The sequence below is a fragment of the Penicillium hordei genome, assembly GCF_028827395.1.
Source record: "Penicillium hordei strain IBT 12815 chromosome Unknown utg000006l_segment0_segment0, whole genome shotgun sequence".
Taxonomy (NCBI): Eukaryota; Fungi; Ascomycota; class Eurotiomycetes; order Eurotiales; family Aspergillaceae; genus Penicillium; species Penicillium hordei.
The window spans coordinates 2051800-2075080 of NW_026623147.1; the positions used below are offsets into that span (position 1 = coordinate 2051800).

The 23281-nt window shown below is 47.2% G+C and overlaps 6 protein-coding genes across 6 annotated transcripts; 2 read left to right on the forward strand and 4 right to left on the reverse strand.

Moving 5' to 3' along the window:
• Nucleotides 1-2348: 2348 nt before the first annotated feature.
• On the reverse strand, nt 2349-7099 carry N7537_011442 (uncharacterized protein; the record flags this gene model as incomplete). The annotated part of the gene is made up of 4 exons (XM_056902496.1): nt 2349-3063; nt 3142-3699; nt 3757-6731; nt 6797-7099. Coding segments are annotated over 4 exons (4551 nt in total), but the record flags the coding sequence as incomplete, so codon positions are not given.
• A 568-nt stretch (nt 7100-7667) lies between these two features.
• On the forward strand, nt 7668-8773 carry N7537_011443 (oxidase ustYa family protein; the record flags this gene model as incomplete). Its single annotated transcript, XM_056902497.1, has 4 exons — nt 7668-7899; nt 7986-8111; nt 8176-8510; nt 8741-8773. 4 exons carry the CDS (start codon nt 7668-7670, stop codon nt 8771-8773), a joined length of 726 nt encoding a protein of 241 aa, XP_056747784.1.
• A 1477-nt stretch (nt 8774-10250) lies between these two features.
• Nucleotides 10251-11224, reverse strand: N7537_011444 (oxidase ustYa family protein; the record flags this gene model as incomplete). Its single annotated transcript, XM_056902498.1, has 4 exons — nt 10251-10520; nt 10588-10724; nt 10780-10902; nt 10957-11224. The coding sequence occupies 4 exons, from the start codon at nt 11222-11224 to the stop codon at nt 10251-10253; spliced, it is 798 nt and encodes a 265-aa protein (XP_056747785.1).
• A 953-nt stretch (nt 11225-12177) lies between these two features.
• Nucleotides 12178-12444, forward strand: N7537_011445 (uncharacterized protein; the record flags this gene model as incomplete). The annotated part of the gene is made up of 1 exon (XM_056902499.1): nt 12178-12444. One exon carries the CDS (start codon nt 12178-12180, stop codon nt 12442-12444), a length of 267 nt encoding a protein of 88 aa, XP_056747786.1.
• Nucleotides 12445-13774: 1330 nt separating this feature from the next.
• Nucleotides 13775-18062, reverse strand: N7537_011446 (uncharacterized protein; the record flags this gene model as incomplete). Its single annotated transcript, XM_056902500.1, has 2 exons — nt 13775-16487; nt 17476-18062. The coding sequence occupies 2 exons, from the start codon at nt 18060-18062 to the stop codon at nt 13775-13777; spliced, it is 3300 nt and encodes a 1099-aa protein (XP_056747787.1).
• Nucleotides 18063-18479: 417 nt separating this feature from the next.
• On the reverse strand, nt 18480-22923 carry N7537_011447 (uncharacterized protein; the record flags this gene model as incomplete). Its single annotated transcript, XM_056902501.1, has 3 exons — nt 18480-21172; nt 21224-21859; nt 21939-22923. The coding sequence occupies 3 exons, from the start codon at nt 22921-22923 to the stop codon at nt 18480-18482; spliced, it is 4314 nt and encodes a 1437-aa protein (XP_056747788.1).
• Between the last annotated feature and the right edge of the window lie 358 nt (nt 22924-23281).

Consider the following 23281-nt stretch of genomic DNA (forward strand, 5'->3'; position numbering starts at 1 on the left):
CGTACGTGATCGGGCCAGTGTGCTGCTGATTATACTCCGTGACCCAAAATTAGTGGTCATGAGACTCCAACGATTTTGATCAGCAATACCACCCTAACACCAAATGACAATCTCGTTTGATTTCTTTTACTCTCTTTTCAAGACATAACAGCGTCCGCGCTCCACAATCAAAATTTCAACACTACATTCCAGAGCTAGAAACCAAAAACAGCGGGATCCACTTTTAGGTCCGGAATGGAGGTTATCCGCGTCACTTCATACCACCGGCGTGACTTCGATCTAGCGGTCGCCCGAACAAATCCCGACGGTCATAACCAGATACGCAGTTCGCTGCTTCGAACAATCCGTGCTACTTCCTCAACTCTGGGAAATCTTCAATCGTTACCGCTTGAAATTATCTATGAGATATGCTACCTTTTTGAAGGCAGTGTTACGCAACGAATATTTTTGTCTTAGGCCACAGAATAACAAGCTATATGGTTATTGCCGCAATTGGTTGGCTATTATTCCTTTCTCCAGGAGTGCGTATGCATGGCAATGAGGACTTGAGCTGGGAAGGGCCGGCGGCTACACAAACTCATCTGGCGAGGATAATAATTTACCCGCCGAGAGCGCTTACCTCTACATATCACCAGAAAGCCCAGTAGAGCACATTAACGACAGGCGTACGGGTGTGTTTATTTTAGTGATAAGTTATCTTATACATTGCTACTTCGAAAATTTTATATATAAGCCGTATGACCGAGAGAGCAAGGAAGAACGATAATGAATTCTCGAGAAAAGAACTAAGGCATGGCAAACAAGAATGTAAGATTGAGCATGTGGCACGCGAGATCACTATACAACTGACGGGTTCAGGAGCCTCTAACCATCCTTGTAGACTGTTTCAGTCGGAGGCTTTCCTACTTGAACCCTGGCATGAGGGAAGTACGTCATATTAGTATCATTGATCTAATGTGAGGCATCAACTATCGCACAGACTGAATGGCGCGAAGGTACAATTGATTCACGTATCTCAAGCACGATATTGCAAACAGTATTTTCCCCGGACAATATTCAATATGCTATTTAATTTTGAGAAGGTAGATGATAAGATTTAGTGGGGCTCAGATTGGGACTTAATATGGGACAACACGTGCCCGGCTCGAAGTGTGCCACCGATTTACCCCTCCCCCGCCACTAGACAGATACACTGGATTTCCGAATAATTAAATCTCAGCACCCCTTATGTTAGTTTATGGTTTATGATCTCCCTTTCAAATATTTCTATTGCTAACAGCTCTTATATATAGGCCATAGTGCCTCCTCGAATGGATACTTATGACCTTTCTGAAGTAGCCGAGCGGATTCGCTGGAAATGGGCTTTGATGGGCCCCCATTAATGGGCTGGGGTTGGGCTATGGGGTATCCTGAGGTCTACTCATGAGTATCCATGGGGGTAGCTTCCCTGTTCACGTGATGGTCCCGTTGTCCTGGAGCGGATGTGTAGTGTTGCTGATATGTATATCGAGGTACATATACACCAAACTTTAGTCCAACTCAGGGCGGATCATGCTCTTGCTCAGTGAGCATGATCGTGGCTTTTCTTCCGATACCTGGGGATGTCAGAGTATAGTATGTTGCACGTGATCTGATGACAGATAGATCGGTTGGCTCTGGGTGGCCCATCTGTGTATCCGGTGGGGCCCCAACTGATTGGTGACGGGTAGGTCCGTAACACTAACGTCGTAGCTCGGCGATTGTTTCTTCAATTACTTGTCGATATCACTATTCAGCAAAGAATCGAATGATGTAAATCAAAGTCAATATGGTAGGGAGTTTGTTGTCTGGCTCGGGTGAGTGGCCCGTTAAGGCGGAATGCGTCCAGATGTTTACCAACCAGCTTACTCACCCCTTGGCTAGAGTTGATTCGTGCCTCAGGCACCAAAGGCATCAACACGCTTTGGCCTTTTTGGTGTGCTAATAATGTTCAGACCTTTTTATGGACTACACGTCGACTTGAACAGAAAGACAACAAGCAGGAAAAATATTGAAACATTAGAAAAAACAAATGTAGCAAAGGGAAAGAAACTACAGTAGAATTCGAAAATAGTTTACCCTCCGGCACACAGACTTTGTTTCTCGGCTCGTACCCGACACAGGTCTTATCCAAATTGGGCCTAGCTGTTAGGAGAAATAGTCTTTTAGTGGATGTTAACTTACTACTAATCCACATAAACACAGACCCGGTTTCGGATACAAACCGAGAAACAAGGTCTTTGTGTCTGAGGGGTAAACTGTTTTCGAATTCTACTGTATTTAACAAGAGCAGAGACAGGCTGAGAACAAAGAATATAGGTCTGATCAAACTACTCAGCTGCCGAGAGAACTTCATGTTTTCCAACAATCCACAGCTCTCTAAACCAACTGTCCACCTCATCAACCAATTGCATCGGCTTGCCCTCTTCTACAAGCCTACCTTTATCCATCACAAAAACCTTATCGAAATCCATAACCATGTCGAGCCCATGGCTAACCATGACAACAGTGTATCCTGCGAACTCATACCGTATAATATCCTGCATGGTCTTCTGCGTCGCCATATCAACACCACGGTTAACCTCGTCCAAAATAAGAATACCAGTATCACCCGAAGCCTTAGTTGCGGAAGTGCGAGACTTGATGTAAGCATCCCCAATCTCGGCATCTAGATAGCGAGCATGAATACGCCGACGTAGGACCGCCCTTGCTAGGTTGAATAGCTGCTTCTGCCCATGGCTAAGCCTATCAGCACTCAGTCCGGCCGTGAGTCCCCCGCGCTCAGATACCAAGGACCATAACCCTGTCATCTCGAGTACCGCCTGGCACTCCTCCTCGTTTGCGACGTTGAATGGGTCGAGGTTTTTGAGGAAGGGAGTGCCATCGGGGAAGAATGTTGAATCCTGTGGCACTGCGATAATTCGTCGGCGTAAGGTGGAGCGGTCGATTGTCAGGAGTGAGACATCGTCAATGGTGAGTTCGCCAGTGCATGGAAGAAGTGGGTCTAAGAGGCGTAGTAGGAGGAGAATAATGGACGATTTACCGCTGTTGAAAGTAACCATCAGATTTAAGGACTAATGCATACCGATATAAGAATTTGCTCAATGATCACTTCAGACTTACCTTCCTGTTCTTCCGCAAATCGCTACTTTCTGCCCCCCTTCAATCGTGAATGTGAGGTCTCGAAGTGCAAGATTGTCTAAGCCTTCCGACTTCTCGGTTGATTCGGCACCGATGTATGATGTAGATATATTTTTGACTTCGATCCTACCTCTCACTGGCCATGCAGCTGGGGGAATACCATCCTCGCTAGGTAGATCTTCCGGAACAGTATTGTCGCTAAAAGACTTTAAGCGGGAAACGGCCCCAATTGAAGTCTCCAGCAATGTATACATCTGCACCAGAGTAGCCAAAGTTTTCCCAAGGGTCATGATTGACACCAAACTCGCACCGGTGAAGCCAGTACTGGGACGAAGCTGAGTAGTAAGAGTGACTACTAGTGATGCAATGATCGCCACGACTATGTCGAGCACAAAGGACAGCCATCGCTGTATCATGCTCAACTGATAAGCAGGACGTTGCGAGGTGTCTAAAAGGACATTGTTTACAGATACAGAGTCCTCTATCCAACCAAAAGCTCGCAGGGTGGCCGCGCCTTTGATCGTATCCAAGAAGTGCGTGCTAGAGACATTAAAGATTAGTAAAGGATACCCCAATACAGTAGCAAGAGAGACATACTAAAGCGGGCTCTTTGCCTCTAGATCTAAGAGCCGAAGCTGGCGAGATGTGCGAAGATAGAATCTTTGAACGCCGTAAAGAATCGCTACAATGAAGGGATAAGTGATGAGAATATAGGGAGACGATGTTGCAACCACTGCCGCCCCTCCTACGGCGATCCAGGTTTGTAGGGACGTATTGATCAAAGCCTGTGGAAGCTCGCCATCGAGAAGCGTCATATCCTGGGAGAACAGATTGGTAACGATGCCCGTGTCTGTCTGGGAGAAGAAACGCAGCGGTGCGGAAATAACTGTTCGCAGAGCGGCCTGGTGTAGACGTGACCCAGCGTTGCGAATGATTAATAGCATGCCGATGGCTGCCTCGCTGATGACTGTAGTCAAGGCCAGACATTGGAAAAGGGCGTATATACCAATGTAGAAAGACTTCGATCGAGTGAAAGAATCAGTGCTCCAATAAGTTAGCCAGATCGTAGGGAAGTTGTAAAAGAATCCGCAAAGAAGACCAATCAAGAAGAAGCTGACGAGCCAGAAAGTACCAATGCTCCGGCAGTAGTGTGCGAAGATGGAAAGGTCACCTAGTTTTCTGCTCGATTCCTTGCTATCGGTTTCGGCAATGGATGCTTCATCGTCAGTAGTGCTTGCCTGGGCCGACTTCGATTGAATCTCAATCCCAGACTGTGGTATCTTGGGTAATGTTGTTGTCCGATGAGATATAGCGTCGGCGTCAGCCTGGACTCCGAGGCTATGGACGTATTGGCGATTCGCAACAAGATCAGGGAAACGACCTTGTTCCACGACAGTACCGTCAGTTCCAAGTGCAACGATATAATCGGCTGATGGGAGGTGTCGGATGGCGTTTGTGCAAAGTATCACAACTGCGTCTCTTGTCTTGAGGATTCCTGAGGGTCCGAAAACATTATGGAAAATGTGTTCTTCTGTATTGGAGTCTAACCCACCAAGGGCATCGTCAAGAATGAGCACGTCGCATTGCAGATACAATGCTCTTGCAAGTGAGATTCGCTGTTTCTGTCCACCACTGAGAGCGAGTCCATCACTACCGATCTTGGTTTGGTCTCCTTTAGAGAGAAGAGGGAGGTCCTGAGAGAGCATTGTTGCTTCGATAACATTGGCATATCTTTCCTCATCGAAAGTTGAGAAGCCTATGATGGTGTCCCTGATACTTTCGTTAGGGAGGAAGGAAACTTGATCGCAGTATCCGATCCTGCGATATTTGGTTCGTATGAGGACTTCTCCAGATGCAATTGGGGTTTCTCCAAGCAAAGCTTTGCATAACGTCGACTTCCCAGATGCAACGGGACCAATAACTATATTCAAGCCCTGGGATATGGAAATAGTGATGTTCTTCAGAGTCAAGACATCCTTTTCCCAGCCAAAGTCTGCGTTCTTGATCTCCACAGTCGATGGCAATTTTTTACTCGAATGTTCTTTCTCAGACAATGCGTCTGTTCCCAAAATCTGACGGAAATCATCCCTAGGCTCTTTGTCAAGGAACTGCTGAATTCGTGATAGACATGAAAATGCGGCGAGCAACTGAGGAAGAACTTGGAATAACAATGACAGTGGTCCTGAGAGAAGCTGGAGATAGGACAGTGAGGTGAATATAGTCGTAACATCCAGTTCGCGGGATGAGAGAGCGAATGCAAAGACAGGGCCCAAGAGAACTGGCGTGAATCCAATTCCCACAGAACCTACGAGAAAAGCACGGAAGTGGCCTCCAGCCTTCAACTCTTCAAGACGCAGCCTCTGAATTGACTCTTCAACAGGAGCGGTGAGCCCTGATATCTTCAAGTGTTTCATATTACTAATGACATTCGCTGTATGGCCGACCCGCCTCTGGATGCCTTTCATCCAAGCCATTTGCCTCGGGCCAATAAAACGCATTAGGACAGTCGAGGTGACGATGCAAATAAGGACGACAACCACAGGAGCCACAAATGCCGTGCCAAGTTGGCGCTGAAGTAACCAACACACGATAGCTACCTGGATGGGATTTGCCCAGAACTCGTGAAGCTGCATGAGACCCATCCTGATCCTTTCGACATCGCTGCTCATAAGCGTAACAGCGGCCGAGTCGTCCGCGGCCGAAGTCTGTGCCTTGATCGTCTTGTCGTATATCGCAGAGACCAAAAGTGCTCGTGACATGAATAAGGCTCGTTCATGCAGATACCAATAAAGGGCAGTAGCAAGTGGCATTCCTATGTAGACCAGTATCGTAGCACCAATCAAGCCGTAGCCCTTATTGGTAGTCAAGTAGGTTTGAGGTTCCTCGAGCGAGTTCAAGACGGCCTCGATAAGCAAAGGCTGACACAGAGTAAATCCGATCAGGGCAATTCGAGGAGCCACGGGCAGCAAGATTGGGACTGCCAATGCCCGAAGAAGTGTTTTCGTCAAGCCGTTTTTGTCTCCGTGGAAATCGGCGCGCTTGATATACTGGCCAAAGGATGCTTGAAGGGTCTCCACAGCGACACTATTGTCAAGTGGAAACAGATCTGGTAGATTCAGAACCTTTTTGTATCCTGACCAGAAGAGAGGTGTGAGCCAGAAGAAGCTGCCTAGCCCATATAGCCCAGTGGTTTCTTCGGGGCTATGCGTTTTCCGGTCCCAGGAGAGCCAGCTCTGGAGATGCAGTGATTGCAACAATACCAGAACAGCCTTCCAGACGATGGCCGCAGTGAATATCCTCACATAGGTAATCTCATTGTAGCTCTGGGCTAGCAGCCAGAGGGATCGTACTTGTGCAATATCGAAGAGGACAGTCAGGGAGAGAAAGGCACTGAGCAAGATAGATGGCCGGGGTGAGCGGGAATGCTCCAAAGAACTCAGGGCGGATATGACTATCCCCACAACAAAGCTTAGCACGTCGGCTGTGATAGACAAGCCACGTAGCTCGAATGGTTCAATGCTGCCGATAACGAGGAGAGCAAGCTGCAAGACTGTGTAGATTGCCCCTGCTGCCTTAGTTGCCAAAAAATATTAGTCAAAATGTTTCAGTATTCAGTAGGGGCCTAATGAAGACACACAATCTTGGTAAATTGGAAGGTTGCGCCGCCCACTATTATCGGTCTTCGAGCGAGGTAAATGCCTCGAGGGACCGACAATGCAATAAAAATAGCGGACGGCAGTATCGAGAGGATGATTTTTTCGAACTTCAGCGTAAAGTCAAAGTTTCCGCGGCAACCTTCGACTGTAGGACCAAAGGAAACGTCGTTCACGCATCTTGACAATTCCATGCCAGGCACAGGATCAGATTGGGTTGCGGCTCTTTGGCCCGAAGAGGTGGGTACAGGCACAGTGCCAAGAGAAAATAAGTTTATAGGGGTTCTACTATTTCGATGTCAATTCAACGGGTTAAATAAGATTCTCTTTCTTGTTGCCTGTTCTGTGTTGACAGTTGCGTCGGCCAAACAACGCACTGTTCCCGCGCTTCCCTGAAATACGGTGGTGATTCGTTGAAGATAACAAAATTACCACCCCTGACAAGAGTGCGTATATCCCTGCAAATTTACTGTGAGGTATTACCCTACTAAGTGGAGCCTAGTTAAAGGAACATGCTGGGGAATATGTACTCCGTACCGAAATAGGTTACTGAAATTTAGTACATTATTTGTATTTACAGAGTACTTCATTCTACCAGGGTAAATTAGGATGATACCGTTGCCTAGCATGTCGCTAACAAATTGGTGACACTCTAAGACTGAGATGCATCTCCCTTTTTAGCCTAGAGAGTTATTATCCTGCACAGCTGCCCCCTCATTACTTAGATCACGAGTCCTATATAGGCAGCACGGATAGTCCTGGATATGAGCTATTGTTTGCTATTGCTTCGGTCAACTTGGCAAGCAGAGAAAAAGGTATCTAATTTTTTATTATTCACCTATCAACCCCACAAGAATGAAAGCGGGTCGTGGCTACTCCGGGGTGAGCGATGGCGACGACTCGGATGAGTTCGATAGTTCCTCCCACCTTGGGGGGAGAATTATATCTTACCGCGGCAGTCACTTCGTCCAAATGGCATGGAGCTTGATCTGCGTTCTTATGTTTCTCTCCGGAGGGATCATGATACTCGCCGCTCAGAGATGGAAGCCATCAGACAGAGAATGCGCTGCGCAGCTTAGCATCTGGTGTATGTATCTTGATAGTTGTTCTCGCCCTAATATGAGCACCTCAACTACATATTATGTTTTCTGACGCTGACTTATGTGTGAGAAGCACCATTGCTTGAGGCAGTCGAGTATGAAGAGCGCAACTCGGCCAGCACATTCACAATGGAGAGGTCGGGCTTCACAGGCACCCCTTCAAGGCAACTGGAAGCGAAATGGAAGAGTTTAGTGGAAGGTAGGCTCTATTTTGTCCCAGGCGAGCCTCAAGCAGAAATCTAGGCTGATTTACTGGTCTTTAGTGCCTACCGTTGTCGTCCCACCCGAGCGCCTACCCTCTCTTAACCGGAGCGCCGAGCAAGGGTTTGTGCCCACGTCCCCAAACTCTTCTGCCTATGGTTATGTAGCCGGTATAGAAGTTTTCCATCATCTTCACTGTCTCAATGTTCTACGTCAGTATGCGTGGCGTGATGCCTACCCTGAGGAGCTACTTCCTAGCCTCTTCAGGTATAATTCACCTTTCGCCGTGCGTGCACATGTGGATCATTGTACTGAGACTGTCAGGCTTGCACTCATGTGTAACGCCGACGTTACGCCATATCTTCTTTACGAGCAGGAGGCAGAGCCTGGTTCCAAGGTACCTGCCAGGGAAGATTTTCAAGCGTTTCATAAGTGCAGGAAGTTTGATCGTCTGTTAGACTGGGTCAATACAAATGGGGTAATGCCACCGTGGCTCCAAAAGGGTAATTCCACCTAGTTGACCCAATGCGCTTCAAAATATGAATATATTTAGTCTCTGTTAGCACCAAATGTACACCCATATCTCTTTCGTATTCACGGTACCTTGGATGCTAAAACAACGTCTAGTGCGTGCTCAACAAATTATTCGGCCTGATCTAGGGACTGGCCGAACATGGGGTTTAGTTACTTTTGAGGGGAAACTGAGACATGCGCGGAGGTCTTATCACGCCGATTAGAAGAAGGGTCTCGTCACTCAACTCTATACACAAAACGATTGGTTCCGCCCAGTTTGGCATCGATAAAAGACGGTGTGGGCTAATTACCACTTCCTGATACAAGAGAGAGAACTCCAGCGGGGCTCCGTCGGGGCTCCGTCGGGGCGCCAACAAGACCGCGAGAATCCCCTGTCCTTGGCGATTTGGAGTCGAATGTGATTGATGTAGTACCGCATTTTCGTGTTGATAGTCCATAATTCTCCTCATTATCAGTGAATAATAATCAGGTACGACCTTCCGCGACCACCTTAGCCTTGCGCCACGTCTCCAGGGTTAGAAGCTGAACGGAGTTGACTACGAATTACCCGGATAGTGAGACATTATTCGCCTCCTTATCTTGCACAAGAAAAATCTCATGGAAGGGCACCGTTGGCGTTTCCTGTCGTCCTCAAACTTGTTGGTTAGCCTTGGTCCCGCGGAGGAGCCATCCGGAGCGCATATGGTTCTTGCACATTTCTCCCTTCGATTTAATAAAACACCCATCCGTGTAGAATCAGTCTGTGGGCTTTTTTTGAATACACTCCTAGTGGATCATAACCCGCCTTACCCTAGCACGCATAAGGCTAAATAGATATGGCCCTAGGTACAGTGACTATTCATAAGTTTTAACACCCCAGCCCCACACCACTTTGATTATATAATATTCTGCCGTTCAAAAAGTTTCCTTCAATACCGTTGTATATCAATGTCCGTAGCTTTCAATGATTTTCTACACAAGGGTAAGTATAGTCTTATGAGGATGTTTCAAAACATCCGAAAACACGACATGAACTCGAGATAAATGAGGTCCACCAGTTCATTTGATATAGGCGGTATAGGCGATAATGGAAGGCGGTATATGAGTGGGGCTAAAGGTGGTGTTAAAACTTATGAACCGTCACTGTAGGATATAGGGTTAACACAAAACACCGAAACCCGAAGCTTTATCGGTGTTTTCCGCAATATACGGAGAAAATACAAACGTAAATAAGTCTCGGGGGCTAAGATCTCACCTCCGGCTGGCCGCATCAAAAGTTTTATTTGCGGGTTGCTTTTTCATTGGGCGTACTGCAGCCGCTAGTATGCGTATTGAAACACCACATGTACATAGTCCTTTTGTGTGCTAGCGCATATAGTTTTATAGCGCGTTTAAAATCTTAGAAGTATATGCTATAATTAGAATTTGTACTGAGACGTCCACGGATAGCTTCTAAAATTAACAGCTTTAGCTAGAGAGCTGAACTCCCGGTTTAATTCCAGCGATGATCAAGTTCTAATAAAAATGCATGTATCTACGACAAAGTTCAAGTCGCTGTGTCGTTGCCATAATTGCCAGCAAAGCAAGCAGTTATTCGTGACTGCCCCTGTCGGGCATTCGCTGCCTAAACAACCGTCCAATTCTCATCTATCCACCGCTCTATCTTCCCAAAATCCCTACACTTATGGTGCGAAGCAAAGTCTGCACGTCGGCCGGCTGCCCCTCCAATCTGCACGTACAACAATGAGACGTCACTGGAACACATGAGGGTGGCTCGCAGGGACTCAATACAATGGTCGACATGGATGCGGTTCTTGAGCTCGTTTCTCACCAATCCTTCCGGAGGCTCGTCATATTTACCTGCCTGCCACCATGTGTACATACGCACGATATTCTGTGGTAAGAAACTTAGTCTTAGCTTTTATCGGTCCAGGATAGAGAAGATAAAATAGGATTCTCACCAAGCAGTGTAGTTGATGAAATACCTCCAACAATCCAGTGTATCCAGGGCCAACGTCAGGAGGAACGTGTTGCAGGTTATCCGCTTCAGTTTTATTCAGCGTACTAAGTTTCTCCGGAGGAATTTCGACGCCATGCTCTGGGCGGAGTTAGATAAATGAGAACGATCTCAGGAATAGGATATTATATCTTACTATACGTTAAATTAAACCAAGCGGACTCTCTCTCTTCGGTTGGGGGCCCGCGGTAGATGCTGGTGGCATTGAATGCCCCGTCAAAGTCGTACTCAATATACTCGACGGCATCGAGTGCGGGTGCTGCGTTAAAATTAGGGTCGAATTCAAAGACTTGTACAGGTATCTTGTACTTACACCATGATGAAAGTTGCTTGGAGCACTGTAGGTCACTGGGATTGAGCTTCGTCAAGACAGCAACAATGAGAGCGCACACCAACAGACATAGTGCACTCAGGGCAATAAGCACCGGACTGGTCTTATGACGCACCCAGCCACGCAAACGTTGATGTCTTGAGAGAATTCGCTCATCATTCGAAATGTCTTCCTGGTCATGCTCTGTGATGGACTCGAAGTCTCGCGACTCAGATATGAGAGGGTGGTAGGTCACCTGTTTAGGCTCCATGATGCAGAAAATGATAAGTGCGAATTCTTGGATGAAAATTCTTGGATGAATAGAAGGAAATCGAGACGTGAGATGGGGGAGAAAACAAAAACGAAGGGGAAAGGGCTGGACCTTGAGTATTGAGTCTCTAATCCAAGTATCCAACCTTGGGACATCCTACATCATGTGTGTGAATAGGCCCGCATATCATTAGAGCTAGGTTACTAGTGGTAACGACTAGTTGCTTAGACACTCTTGTCTTCTCGGCCACTCCTCGGACCAACTGAATCGAGATACATGTCCATGCCCTGCTAAATTTCCCATTCGATACACCCATGTACATATGATACCTGTTCAGTTTCCCATCCAGCCCAGCCCCATGCCTAAAAGGTTACATTGCATGTCATTATCCCGACTATAGTAGGGTAACTATTGTGACACTACTTACATAATCTGGAGACAAGCTGTGGTCCGAATACAACATCATACAAAAGGACCGCGGTTATTAGCCTTATCCGGGGTTACTTCGGTGTTTCCCATGTTGACAACAGAACCCTAAACCAAGTTCATCCTGGTAGACATGAAGCCAGGGAATTTCTGCCTGCACATTACTGATAGTCAGCAGCTAGCCAGGATGTAGAGGCAACAGATTGGCTCCAATATACGCACGAAGATGATAAGAAGAGGACTAGGCTTCTCGGACTCGGTTAGCACGGCTCAAAGCGTGACAAATGTTCTCAACGACTTGACAGAGTCATAGGACATCCTGTCAGAGAAGTATAGCACTCATGCATTACAACTTGAACTCCGAAAATTCTGGGCTCCCCTCAAAGCTCACATATATAAGACGGTCTCCCGACGCACTCGTCTAGTCTTCGTCTTAAAACACATTATTCTCTCACAGTCTTGGAACCTCCAAAGTCTTCAGCCTATTTATTCACCGACCCTCATCCACATCCCTTTCTGAGTCCAAGATGAAGGTTACCTTTGCTGCAATTATGGTTGGCTGTGCGACTTTTGTCGCCGCCATGCCCGTCTCTTTGCAGGGCAATACTTTGGCCTTGACCATGGAGCGCAGGGAATTCACCAAATCTCAGCTTCACAAGCGTGCGGGATATGATGGAAATATCATTGACAGCGCCAACTACATCCTGGTGCTTCTCAAAGACGATGCCGAGGGTGTCGATCCATACCAGGATGAGGTTGATGCCGTTCAGGACCCGGCTGATGTTCTTGGTTAAGAGAAAGTTGGCAAACAACTAGCAGTAAGCCACTACGTGAAAATACTTCCCTCTGTATTCCCATACCTAACCGACTATATCTCAGCTGTGACTTGCGGGAAAGAATAGTTATACACTTGTTTTTGGTTTTTGGTTTTAGCCTTTCTTGGCACCTCTTCAGTCTTCGATTCGTGCCCATCTGAAATTCAACAAATGATGATAGCATGCCATTGTGGTCCCCATTTATGTGGTGTTTATTTCATGAAAATCAAATTCAACATCGTAGTGAATACTTGTTTAGTTGAGCGGGAAGTGGCATTGAAGGTATGAACATCTTAAGTTGGTATGCCACGGAAGTCTATCAACAGGAATTGAGTCCAAGAAGTATTATCGTCGTTTTTATATTTACTAGAGAAATGTCATATTCCACTATAAATAGATATCTCCTATATTGTGGAAAGCAAATAGCATTCATAGGCCCCTAATGCTAGAATATGGCATCATCCTTATAGGGCATAAGTGGTCTACTTGGTGTCCGAATTTAGCCATGCTAAACATCTCCTTAGACTTCGGCACAACCTATCGATAGGTCGAAAAGTAGACCTATCGGTAAACCCATATAGGTTATGGGTTTTTTGAAAGTTAAGGACCTAACCCATGGGTAACCCATGGTTTTTGATAGGTACCTATATAGGTCCAAAAACCCTATATCTTTTATAAATTTAGGGCTTGGTATATATAATTTTGCTTACTTAGTAGATTTCTAAAGTGTAGTATAGGGACCTGTGATTTACTACATCCGGTTAGTTTTGCCGTCCCTGGCCCAGCGCCCTAATATCATCTTGGCGCCAAGTACCGTAGCCTCATTCCTTTAATTTCTTCGCTCATCCACCCTTCCTACCATCTCCCTCGCAAGCCTATCTCTCCTCGCTTACCAGCGGCCTTTTCCCCCATATTCTTCGTTCTTCCTCCTTCCGTCCTTCCTGCTCCCTCGATCCAAAAATGACGCGCTTTCGACTCGACGGAATTGAAAGCTGGGAAGCGTCTGTGACGAGGATGATATAACCGCGACGACCACTAGCTCGGACGAGTGGGGCGATCCTACTTATGAGGCGGATCTGACGGAGCCGGACGATGCCCTGAGCTCCCGAAAACGTCTTCGTTTGGACGAGAACTGCTCTACCTTAGGGACCTTCCAACGACCTGGGTGAATTCTAGGACGATCCACTAGATAGTGATGGAATTGGTCTCTTCGAGATCCCCGAGTATTTTGACAAAGCTCCCGGTACGCTTAAATGACGAGCGCATTGAGGGCTAACATCGAAGTAGTTCCGAAATGGCACGATTGTCATCATCCAATGCTGCCCTTGCTTGAGCATGGCGCCCTTGGGGCAGATGTAAAGCCCCTGTACAGAGCGTCGAAGGAATCGTCCCACTTTGTATCAAAGAGGACGTCTTCCAAGTCTTCTCTACGCGCCTTTTCTTTCGCATAGTTAAGGGGTGTCTCGCCAAGTGAATCTTTGGAATGCATATCCAAGAAGTCTTTCCGTTGAAGGAACTCTACAAGCTCCTTGGTAAACGCACCATGAATGGCCCCGTGGTGCATGAAGGTCCTCCCGTTATAATCTTGAGCTGCTGGATCCGGGCCATCATTAAATAGATGCTCGAGAATCTCAGTGTCTGCTCCCTTATGGTGCATGAGGAGGTGGGCCAAATTTTCTCCACGTCCATTAACCCACCGTAGATCAGCACCGTTATTCATCAGTAGAAAGAATATGTCTCTCTGAACTCTTAGGTGAAATGATCCCACGTACAGGCCAAGGGATGAGTTTCCCTTCGCATCATACTGATTGACGTCGCAGCCAATCCGTATCAGGAAGTCAACCATGTTGAAGTTGGAGAAGATGGACGAGACATGGTGGTGTAATGGATTTCTGCCGTGATGATCTATCGAGTACCAGAGCTTCGAAAGCGCGCCGTCACATGCTGTTGTCAGACAATGCAGGACATTTAAGCGACTATCGCGCAATGCGTAGTGGAACGGGCTCAATCCGTCGCGGTCTTCCAACAAGATATCGTGGCCTTCATCCACAAGTTTTTGGACCACCTCCACGTTCCCTTGCTTGCTGGCAAGGTGGAGACATGTCTGATGACACCCGTTCAATCGTGAGCTAACTGCTCCTTTCTCTATGAGGTTGCATAGAATCGACAGCGAATAATGCTTGCTAAAGTCTATCAAGTGCTGAGGGCAATCCCCATTAGCATTAGCGATGTTGACGTCAATGGTTTCGCTCGCGAGGAGCGTGTCAACAATGTGTGTTCTAGCTTGATCGATGGCTCGATAGATATCAGAAGCTTCCTCATTTTCGTAGTCCGTGATCAAGTCTCTTAAGGCCTCGATGGTGTAATCACCGCTCTTCCATACGTCGTCGTATTCACGGCCCAGGATGCGGCTCCTGATCGCAAGATGGAGTGGAGTATCGCCAATATCAGATTGAGCATTTGGATCGGCCCCGTGTTGGAGTAAAAAGGCGGTCATCTTTGTGCATGCGTTCAAGGAAGAGAAATGTAGCGCTGTGAGGCCGGATTCTAGATTCACGCCAGCACTTTCTCTCTCGTCCTTGAACCTCCTGTGTGTGAACATGCTCACAGTTGTGCGTCCAGGCCATGATAGTCTTCGAATTTTGACTGTCAGATCGAGACTCCTCTGAAGAAAGACTTGTGCAAGTTCTTCATCGAGGTTTCCAACTGCGTAAAGGAATGGTGTCATGTTGTACTTATCACAGTCATATGGAGGGACTCCAGCGTCAAGCAGGAAATTGACAATTTTGCAGCCACTTCCATGACCATTCTTGCAAATAGTATGGAGGACGTTTTGGTGGTCGTTATTTACCGCTCTCACGCATGCTCCAGACTCAACTAGAAGTTTTATGGCTTCAAACTGGGAGTATTGGGCAGCAATGAGCAAAGGTGTTTGTCCCTGTGCATCTTTGACTTCCAGTCCATGCTGAGGGAAGGACGAGATTAACGGAATAATTCCCCAACGAGCGGCAACATGAATGGCAGAGATGCCCGTGTCCAAATCAGCCCCTGAGAATTGTTCCAGGTGGTTGTAACTCTCGAGCCACCATTTCCACGTCGCTAATCGGCCTTGAAAAAATGCCTCGTGCTCCTTCGGAATGTTGAAGTCTGTTTGAGCTAACCTTGCATGCTCTGGCCAGTGCAGCACTGAATAACCAAGGAATCCATGGCTAGGCTTCAAAGTTGATGTATTTATTTTTGGCCGGCAATGTTGAAGAATGACTTCGATGCAGCGATACGTCAGTGTATAGTTTGCTGCAGAAGAATTGATCTCTTGCATCTCCATCATTAAGAATTCTTGCACCGATCTGTGCAACATTCGCACATGGTCATTGTCAACAACAACCAACAAATGGCACAAGTCGATGATCTCTCGCGTGAATTGGAGGCGACTACTGGAATCTGTGTCAAGATGTAGGCGACATGCTTCAGCTACTTCCCCTATTGTGAGTGGTCGCAATGCGAATGCAACAGTCTCCAAAATCTTTTTAATCAGCGGGTAATCGTCTGGGCCGCATGTTGCTGCATCGAGCAGCAGCTTCCGATACAATTTGTATAACCCTCCTGGAAGATCCTGTAGCTTCTGGACTACTTTCCTCGACTGCACCGATATCAATTCATTATGAGCTATCCCGACCCAGAGGAAGGTACCCTCGGCCTTCTCTTCAAGAATTTGGCGTACTTTCTGGGCAACGGGATCAGTGTAGTCGTTCCTTCTCGCGAGGTCCTTCACTGTATCCTTGATCATAGATTGAAGATCCTTCTTTACCTCTTCAAATGAGCCTAGATCAACATAGGTGAAGGACGATAGGTAACTCTTGAGCTCGTGATTCGGACGGCTGATAATTAAAAAGTGCAACCTGGGTGTGTCTAAGCGGGTCGTGCCTGCTTTGCTGAACGACTGGGAAATTTGATGAGACAAGGTTTGCTGTGACTTGCGGTCGCATTCGTCCAATGCATCGATGATGCAGTATATCTCAGGGCTAGTAGTTGCTTGTCCAATATCCATAAGCAACGCCCACAAGGAATCAAATGAGGCGAAAAGTGCGTCTCCTCGAACGTGATATTTTGACAAGACCCGTTTCAAGACTGGGGGGTGCTGAGTAATGATCTGATATATAAGACCTCTCAGTATCGACGTTGCCTCTCTCCGGCGTTCCGAGTCAGCTTCGCAAAAAAAGCAAGCTAGGACATTATTCCCGCCGGCAAAATAATAACTATGCGGTATTTCCTCCACAAGTGTCACGGCCATCGTCGACTTGCCAATTCCGGGGTTACCATACAGCCACAAAATGTTTCGCTCCAGCTCATCATTGCCCTTGTCTCGCTGAAACCAAGTCTTGAGTTTGTCTGACTCTAAAAACCAGCTGCAAGTTCCTGGAGTACGATCCCCTTTTGTCCGTTTTATTGAGTTCATATCTTCATTAGGATCGGTGATGAACAGATTTGCGAGACAAGTTTTTTCCACCTCCCCAAAATCGGCTTCTATAAGATGATCAGTTGATGGGGATACTGCAAGGTGATGATCACATACCTTGATCTGACTTCTTCATGTCTTTCACTTGTGGAAGAAATGATAATAGTGCCTTCGCATACGCAGCTGCAGTAAGAGCTGCATAGCCCTGCCACCCTTTGTGCTTATGGGAGTCGCAGTAGTCGCAGATTCCTCGTATGACCAGACATTGAAGCTGATCCATGAGTCCGGCTGCTTCCATCTCGAAACAGAGTACAGGAATATCTTCTGCAATAGAGTCTCGCATCACAGCATCCTTTATAACTTGATTGCCAGACGCAATCAGACCATAATGAATTTGTGGTTCGCCATTCATGCGTGATTCACGCGAGACAAGCTGGTTTTTGTCACATAACGAGCAGTCTCCACTGCCTCCTCGGTGTTCGTATGCCGAGAGAAACAGCCAGTCTTCGCCTGGAGGGGAAAATTGCTTCTGGTGACGCCGCAAAACACCAGACATTATCTTGCCAAGCGGCAACTTCTGCAGCATATAGTCGCAACGTATCTGGGAGAGAGCGGCCAGCAGAGACACATGTGGCTTATTGAGTGATCCCGTGCGCTGGAAGCGGCCCTGCTGAGACGCTTTCCCATAGTCGTACTGGACCACGCCACCAGATGTTCCCATAGGTGTGCTAACGACCACATCTCCTAGACGAATATCAACATTCTTGGTAGGTACTCCCCCTCCCACTCCGACCATCAACCCGAACTTTACGGAAGGGAAGGTTTGCTTCAGTTGAGTCACCACGGATGTAGCAGAAGTTGTCCCATAAACACCGGACGGTAAGCAGACGACCACTATATTATGTCCACTCAGACTCCCAAGCGTGTAGATATTGTGGTCAGTCTCAGGTTTAGGAAGCGAATTGTGAAGGTGATCGAGCAAACATTTCGCAGCCGCCAACTCTATCGGCAATGCACATATCCACGCGACCGTATAATCATGCAGTAATACACGTCGACGCGGCCTTTCGGACATAGTGAAAGCAAACGCAGATTTTCGGTCGGCTTTTGTGGTACAGTGCCGACCGCTACCGCCTTCCATGTCGAACAACACACAGAAGCTCTTTTGAACCCTAATCACATGATACGCTAATCCATATTTGATTAAAGTTATATTTCAATGTCTGTTTCAAGCGTGGATGGTATGACTCGGAACAGGTAAATTACCAACTTGGGTATCTATACATTTAGTAGTACAGATCTAAAACATACCAGGTTAACCATTAAACAGGTATCATCTACCGCACGGGACTCTGAGTAAATTAATTGTATCTTTCGTGCATCGTCCGTCCACAGGATAGATATATTCAGGCTTCGGTTATACCAATGATTTCGCCGTAGCCTTCTTTACGTTGACGCTGTGATATTATGATCCTGTTTAAGTGATACAGAAGATAAACTGCAGTGATGTAGCCATTTTTCCGAATTGCATTACAGGCATGCAATTCTTGCAGTCTTATTATTTAAAGAATCTAGCGAATTTCTTAATAGCCCGCCGTGCCGTACTTGCATTGAGATGTGCGACCTTCTCATTGTTTGGCAGTGCTGGCTGGGACATCTCCTCTGCCTCTTTCAGCTCCCCTTGATCTCTGTAGAGATTGCCAAGGTTGTTGACTGTGTTTAGAGTGGATGTATGATCTGGGCCGAGGGCCTTCTCCCTGCCTGCCAGTTCTCGCTGGTACATCTCCTCTGCCTCTTTCAGCTTCCCTTGATCAGAGTAGAGATTGCCAAGGTTGTTGACTGAATCTAGAGTGGATGTATGATCTGGGCCGAGGGCCTTCTCATAGCCTGCTAGTGCTCGCTGGTACATCTCCTCTGCCTCTTTCAGCTTCCCTTGATCTCTGTAGAGATTGCCAAGGTTGTTGACTGAATCTAGAGTGGATGTATGATCTGGGCCGAGGGCTATCTCCCTGCCTACCAGTGCTCGCTGGTATATCTCCTCTGCCTCTTTTAGCTTCCCTTGATCAGAGTAGAGATTGCCAAGGTTGTTGACTGTGAGAAGAGTGGATGTATGATCTGGGCCGAGGGCCTTCTCATAGCCTGCCAGTGCTCGCTGGTACATCTCCTCTGCCTCTTTCAGCTTCCCTTGATCAGAGTAGAGATTGCCAAGGTTGTTGACTGTTATTAGAGTGGATGTATGATCTGGGCCGAGGGCCTTCTCATAGCCTGCCAGTGCTCGCTGGTACATCTCCTCTGCCTCTTTCAGCTTCCCTTGATCTCTGTAGAGATTGCCAAGGTTGTTGACTGAATCTAGAGTGGATGTATGATCTGGGCCGAGGGCTATCTCCCTGCCTACCAGTGCTCGCTGGTATATCTCCTCTGCCTCTTTTAGCTTCCCTTGATCAGAGTAGAGATTGCCAAGGTTGTTGACTGTGAGAAGAGTGGATGTATGATCTGGGCCGAGGGCCTTCTCATAGCCTGCCAGTGCTCGCTGGTACATCTCCTCTGCCTCTTTCAGCTTCCCTTGATCAGAGTAGAGATTGCCAAGGTTGTTGACTGTTATTAGAGTGGATGTATGATCTGGGCCGAGGGCCTTCTCATAGCCTGCCAGTGCTCGCTGGTACATCTCCTCTGCCTCTTTCAGCTTCCCTTGATCTCTGTAGAGATTGCCAAGGTTGTTGACTGAATCTAGAGTGGATGTATGATCTGGGCCGAGGGCCTTCTCATAGCCTGCCAGTGCTCGCTGGTACATCTCCTCTGCCTCTTTCAGCTTCCCTTGATCTCTGTAGAGATTGCCAAGGTTGTTGACTGAATCTAGAGTGGATGTATGATCTGGGCCGAGGGCCATCTCCCTGCCTACCAGTGCTCGCTGGTACATCTCCTCTGCCTCTTTCAGCTTCCCTTGATCTCTGTAGAGACTGCCAAGGTTGTTGACTGTTATTAGAGTGGATGTATGATCTGGGCCTAAGGCCTTTTCGCATCCTACAAGATCTCGCTGGTATATCTCCTCTGCCTCTTTCAGCTTCCCTTGATCAGAGTAGAGATTGCCAAGGTTGTTGACTGAATCTAGAGTGGATGTATGATCTGGGCCGAGGGCCTTCTCATAGCCTGCCAGTGCTCGCTGGTACATCTCCTCTGCCTCTTTTAGCTTCCCTTGATCAGAGTAGAGATTGCCAAGGTTGTTGACTGTGAGAAGAGTGGATGTATGATCTGGGCCGAGGGCCTTCTTATAGCCTGCCAGTGCTCGCTGGTACATCTCCTCTGCCTCTTTCAGCTTCCCTTGATCTCTGTAGAGATTGCCAAGGTTGTTGACTGAATCTAGAGTGGATGTATGATCTGGGCCGAGGGCTATCTCCCTGCCTACCAGTGCTCGCTGGTACATCTCCTCTGCCTCTTTCAGCTTCCCTTGATCAGAGTAGAGACTGCCAAGGTTGTTGACTGTTATTAGAGTGGATGTATGATCTGGGCCGAGGGCCATCTCCCTGCCTACCAGTGCTCGCTGGTACATCTCCTCTGCCTCTTTCAGCTTCCCTTGATCTCTGTAGAGATTGCCAAGTCCATGAAACCCTCCCAAAATGGAAAGATTGTCGGCAGAGTATTTTCTATTGCGTACGGCAATCGCGTGTGGAATAAGCCGTCGCTCTAGCCTCGTATAATCGCGTTCACTTGCATTAGGGACCGAGTATCCAACACATACGAGTGCTAGTTCATCAAGCTGGAGGGAATCCACACTTTTATCTGTGCTGGCTATGTGGACGCACCAATCCTGTACCACAGGATGCATCGCATAGCTTCCCTTTTGTTGCTTTGTGTAAATAAGAGAGAATTCTATCAAGGGTCTCACGCAATCTCTAAACCCAAGTTCACTTGAGATGGCTCTTTCGAGCCAATCTGGAACTTCGGAGCTATTAGATGCATTTTCTAATAACTCGAACCAAATATCACGATTATCGAAGCAGGCAAGTAGCAGTAGAAGGTCTGCTGCCCTTGGGTCACGCCTCTGGATTTCTCGATATGAGATCATCCATGTTTGTAGCATATTGCCTTGCTGGTACTGACGTCCAGGATTCGATTGCCGCTGTAGCTTAGACCAAGATTCTTGGTAGTACTGCAAGTACTTAGTGATGCTGGTTCCAGTTTCCCGCATAAAAGCCCCGGCGATGACAATGGCCAAAGGTAGTCCATCTAGACGATTGGTAAGAGTAAGGAGATCTATACATATTAGTCTTATCTGTAACGTCTTTTTTGGATGTGGTTTAGTACCTGGATTGACATCAAATTTGCTGGTGGTGTTTCTTGCTAATAAACCACTGCTTTGTAGGAGTAATGCAATTGAGTTATGAGAGTCAAGCCTGTGAGCTGGGAAAGACTTCCCTAGCTCACTCAGAGTTTGAAGTCGAGAAGTGATAAGGATAGAGCCATGGTCTGCTTTGGGGAAAAATTCCGCAATATCGTATCCCTTATCAGCAGCGCTATTAAAAGGGGAGTATTGATCGATGTTGTCAAAAATGATCAGCCAGCGCGAGTTGCCCTCCAATGCTAGCCACCGTAGCATATGTCTGGCTCGTTGCTCTACCTCTCCTTCATTAGTCGCCTCCCTATCCCAACCCTGTCCTGGTAGTCGGTTTAAGGCAAAGCTTAACAATTGTAAGAGCGTATCTCGATCCTTGCCACTAAGCCAGAAGATAGCCGTAAAATCATCTTTATGATCTCGCGCGAAGCGAATCGCTAGCTGTGTTTTTCCCATCCCACCAAGCCCATGAACGATTGCAACTCTCCGCGATGGCGAATTTGTTGGTTGGAGATACTGCCATAGACTATCTAGCTCGTTTTGTCGCCCCATAAATTCCTCAATCACAGGAACTGCGGTAAGGTCTAGGGGGATGTTGAAGCGGTGGACTACACACGGAAAGCTTGATTTAGTCATCAATTCAAATCAGATAAGGAGTGCCACAAATTTAGATTTAGAAACTCATACCAGAGTCTGCTAGAGTATCTCGTGCTGTTGGAGTAGTCTCAATATGGTCGATTGGAACTATTAAAACAAGGTCCTTAGCATAGGCTGCTGCCACTGCTGCCGCATATCCTTGCCATTCCTTATTTTTATGTGAGTCAGCATAGTCGCAAATGCCCCGGATGACCAAGCAAGGAAAGTCATTCATAAGCCCGGCCGCTTCCATTTCCACACAGCACACTCCTAGCTCCTGAGCTAGCTGATCTCTCTGTTTGCCATCTTTCACTACTTGATTTCCAGATGCAATCAGTCCATAGTGAATTACCGGTTCTTCATGATCCCGAGAAGGCCGGAGAGTCAGTTTTGACTTATCACAATCGATGCACGTGGCTGATGCTGTATGGTCATATTCAGTTTGGTATAGAAAGTCGCCCTTGGTCGGTCGTGCAAAATTCGCAGCCGTCCGCGATTTTATTTTGGCTTGGGCGTCGGATATGAATTCAAAGACTCGACTGTCTTCGGTGAAGTGGTGGGCTTGGAGTGTAGCGAGGGCAGTCAGCAGGACCTTAGGTGGCCGGTTCAGCATCCCTGTTCGCTGGAATTGACCACCACTTAACGCTTTGCCAAGATCGTATTGAATCACGCCTCCAGATGTGCCCGCTGGCTGGCTCACCACAATGTCGCCTAGTCGAATATCTGCGTTGCTGCTTGGTACCCCTCCACCGATACCGACCATTAGACCGAACCGGATAGAGTGGAAAGTGGAGAGCAATTGCATCGCTACTGTAGCGGCTGATACGTTTCCATAAGCACCGATTGGTAAACAGGCAATAACGATGTTGTGATCCCCGATATTTCCCAGAATGTACGTATTTTGGTCTTTCGGCGGCCGTGGTAGACTCGGGTGTATGGAGTCTAACATCAGCTTTGCGGCTGCCATCTCCAAGGGTAAAGCGCATATCCACCCGACCGTGTAATCGCCATGGGATAGAGAGGCCCTGGCTGCCATGATAAAAAAAGAACGTTTAGGTTTGAAAATCGAATAGCCTATGAATTTCTCTGAATATGAGACAAACAGATTCATTATACAGCCTGAGTTTGGGGAATGAAATGCTAGAGTTCGGGAGTGGAGAGCGGGGTTAAAAAGTGAGGCGAAGTCAAAATGCCCTCACAACCAATCACTTTTGTGTAGTGGAGAGTGGAACTGTTGACAGATTGCCCTTTCAAGGGCTGCCATGTTTGCTCAATTTGCATCGAACTTCCAGTCTAGGCGTCAAATTGTAGACTTGTATCTTCCATACTGGTATTTTAAACTTCTGGTATTGATTACATTGTTCACTACAAAACGAATTATTTACGCGCTATTC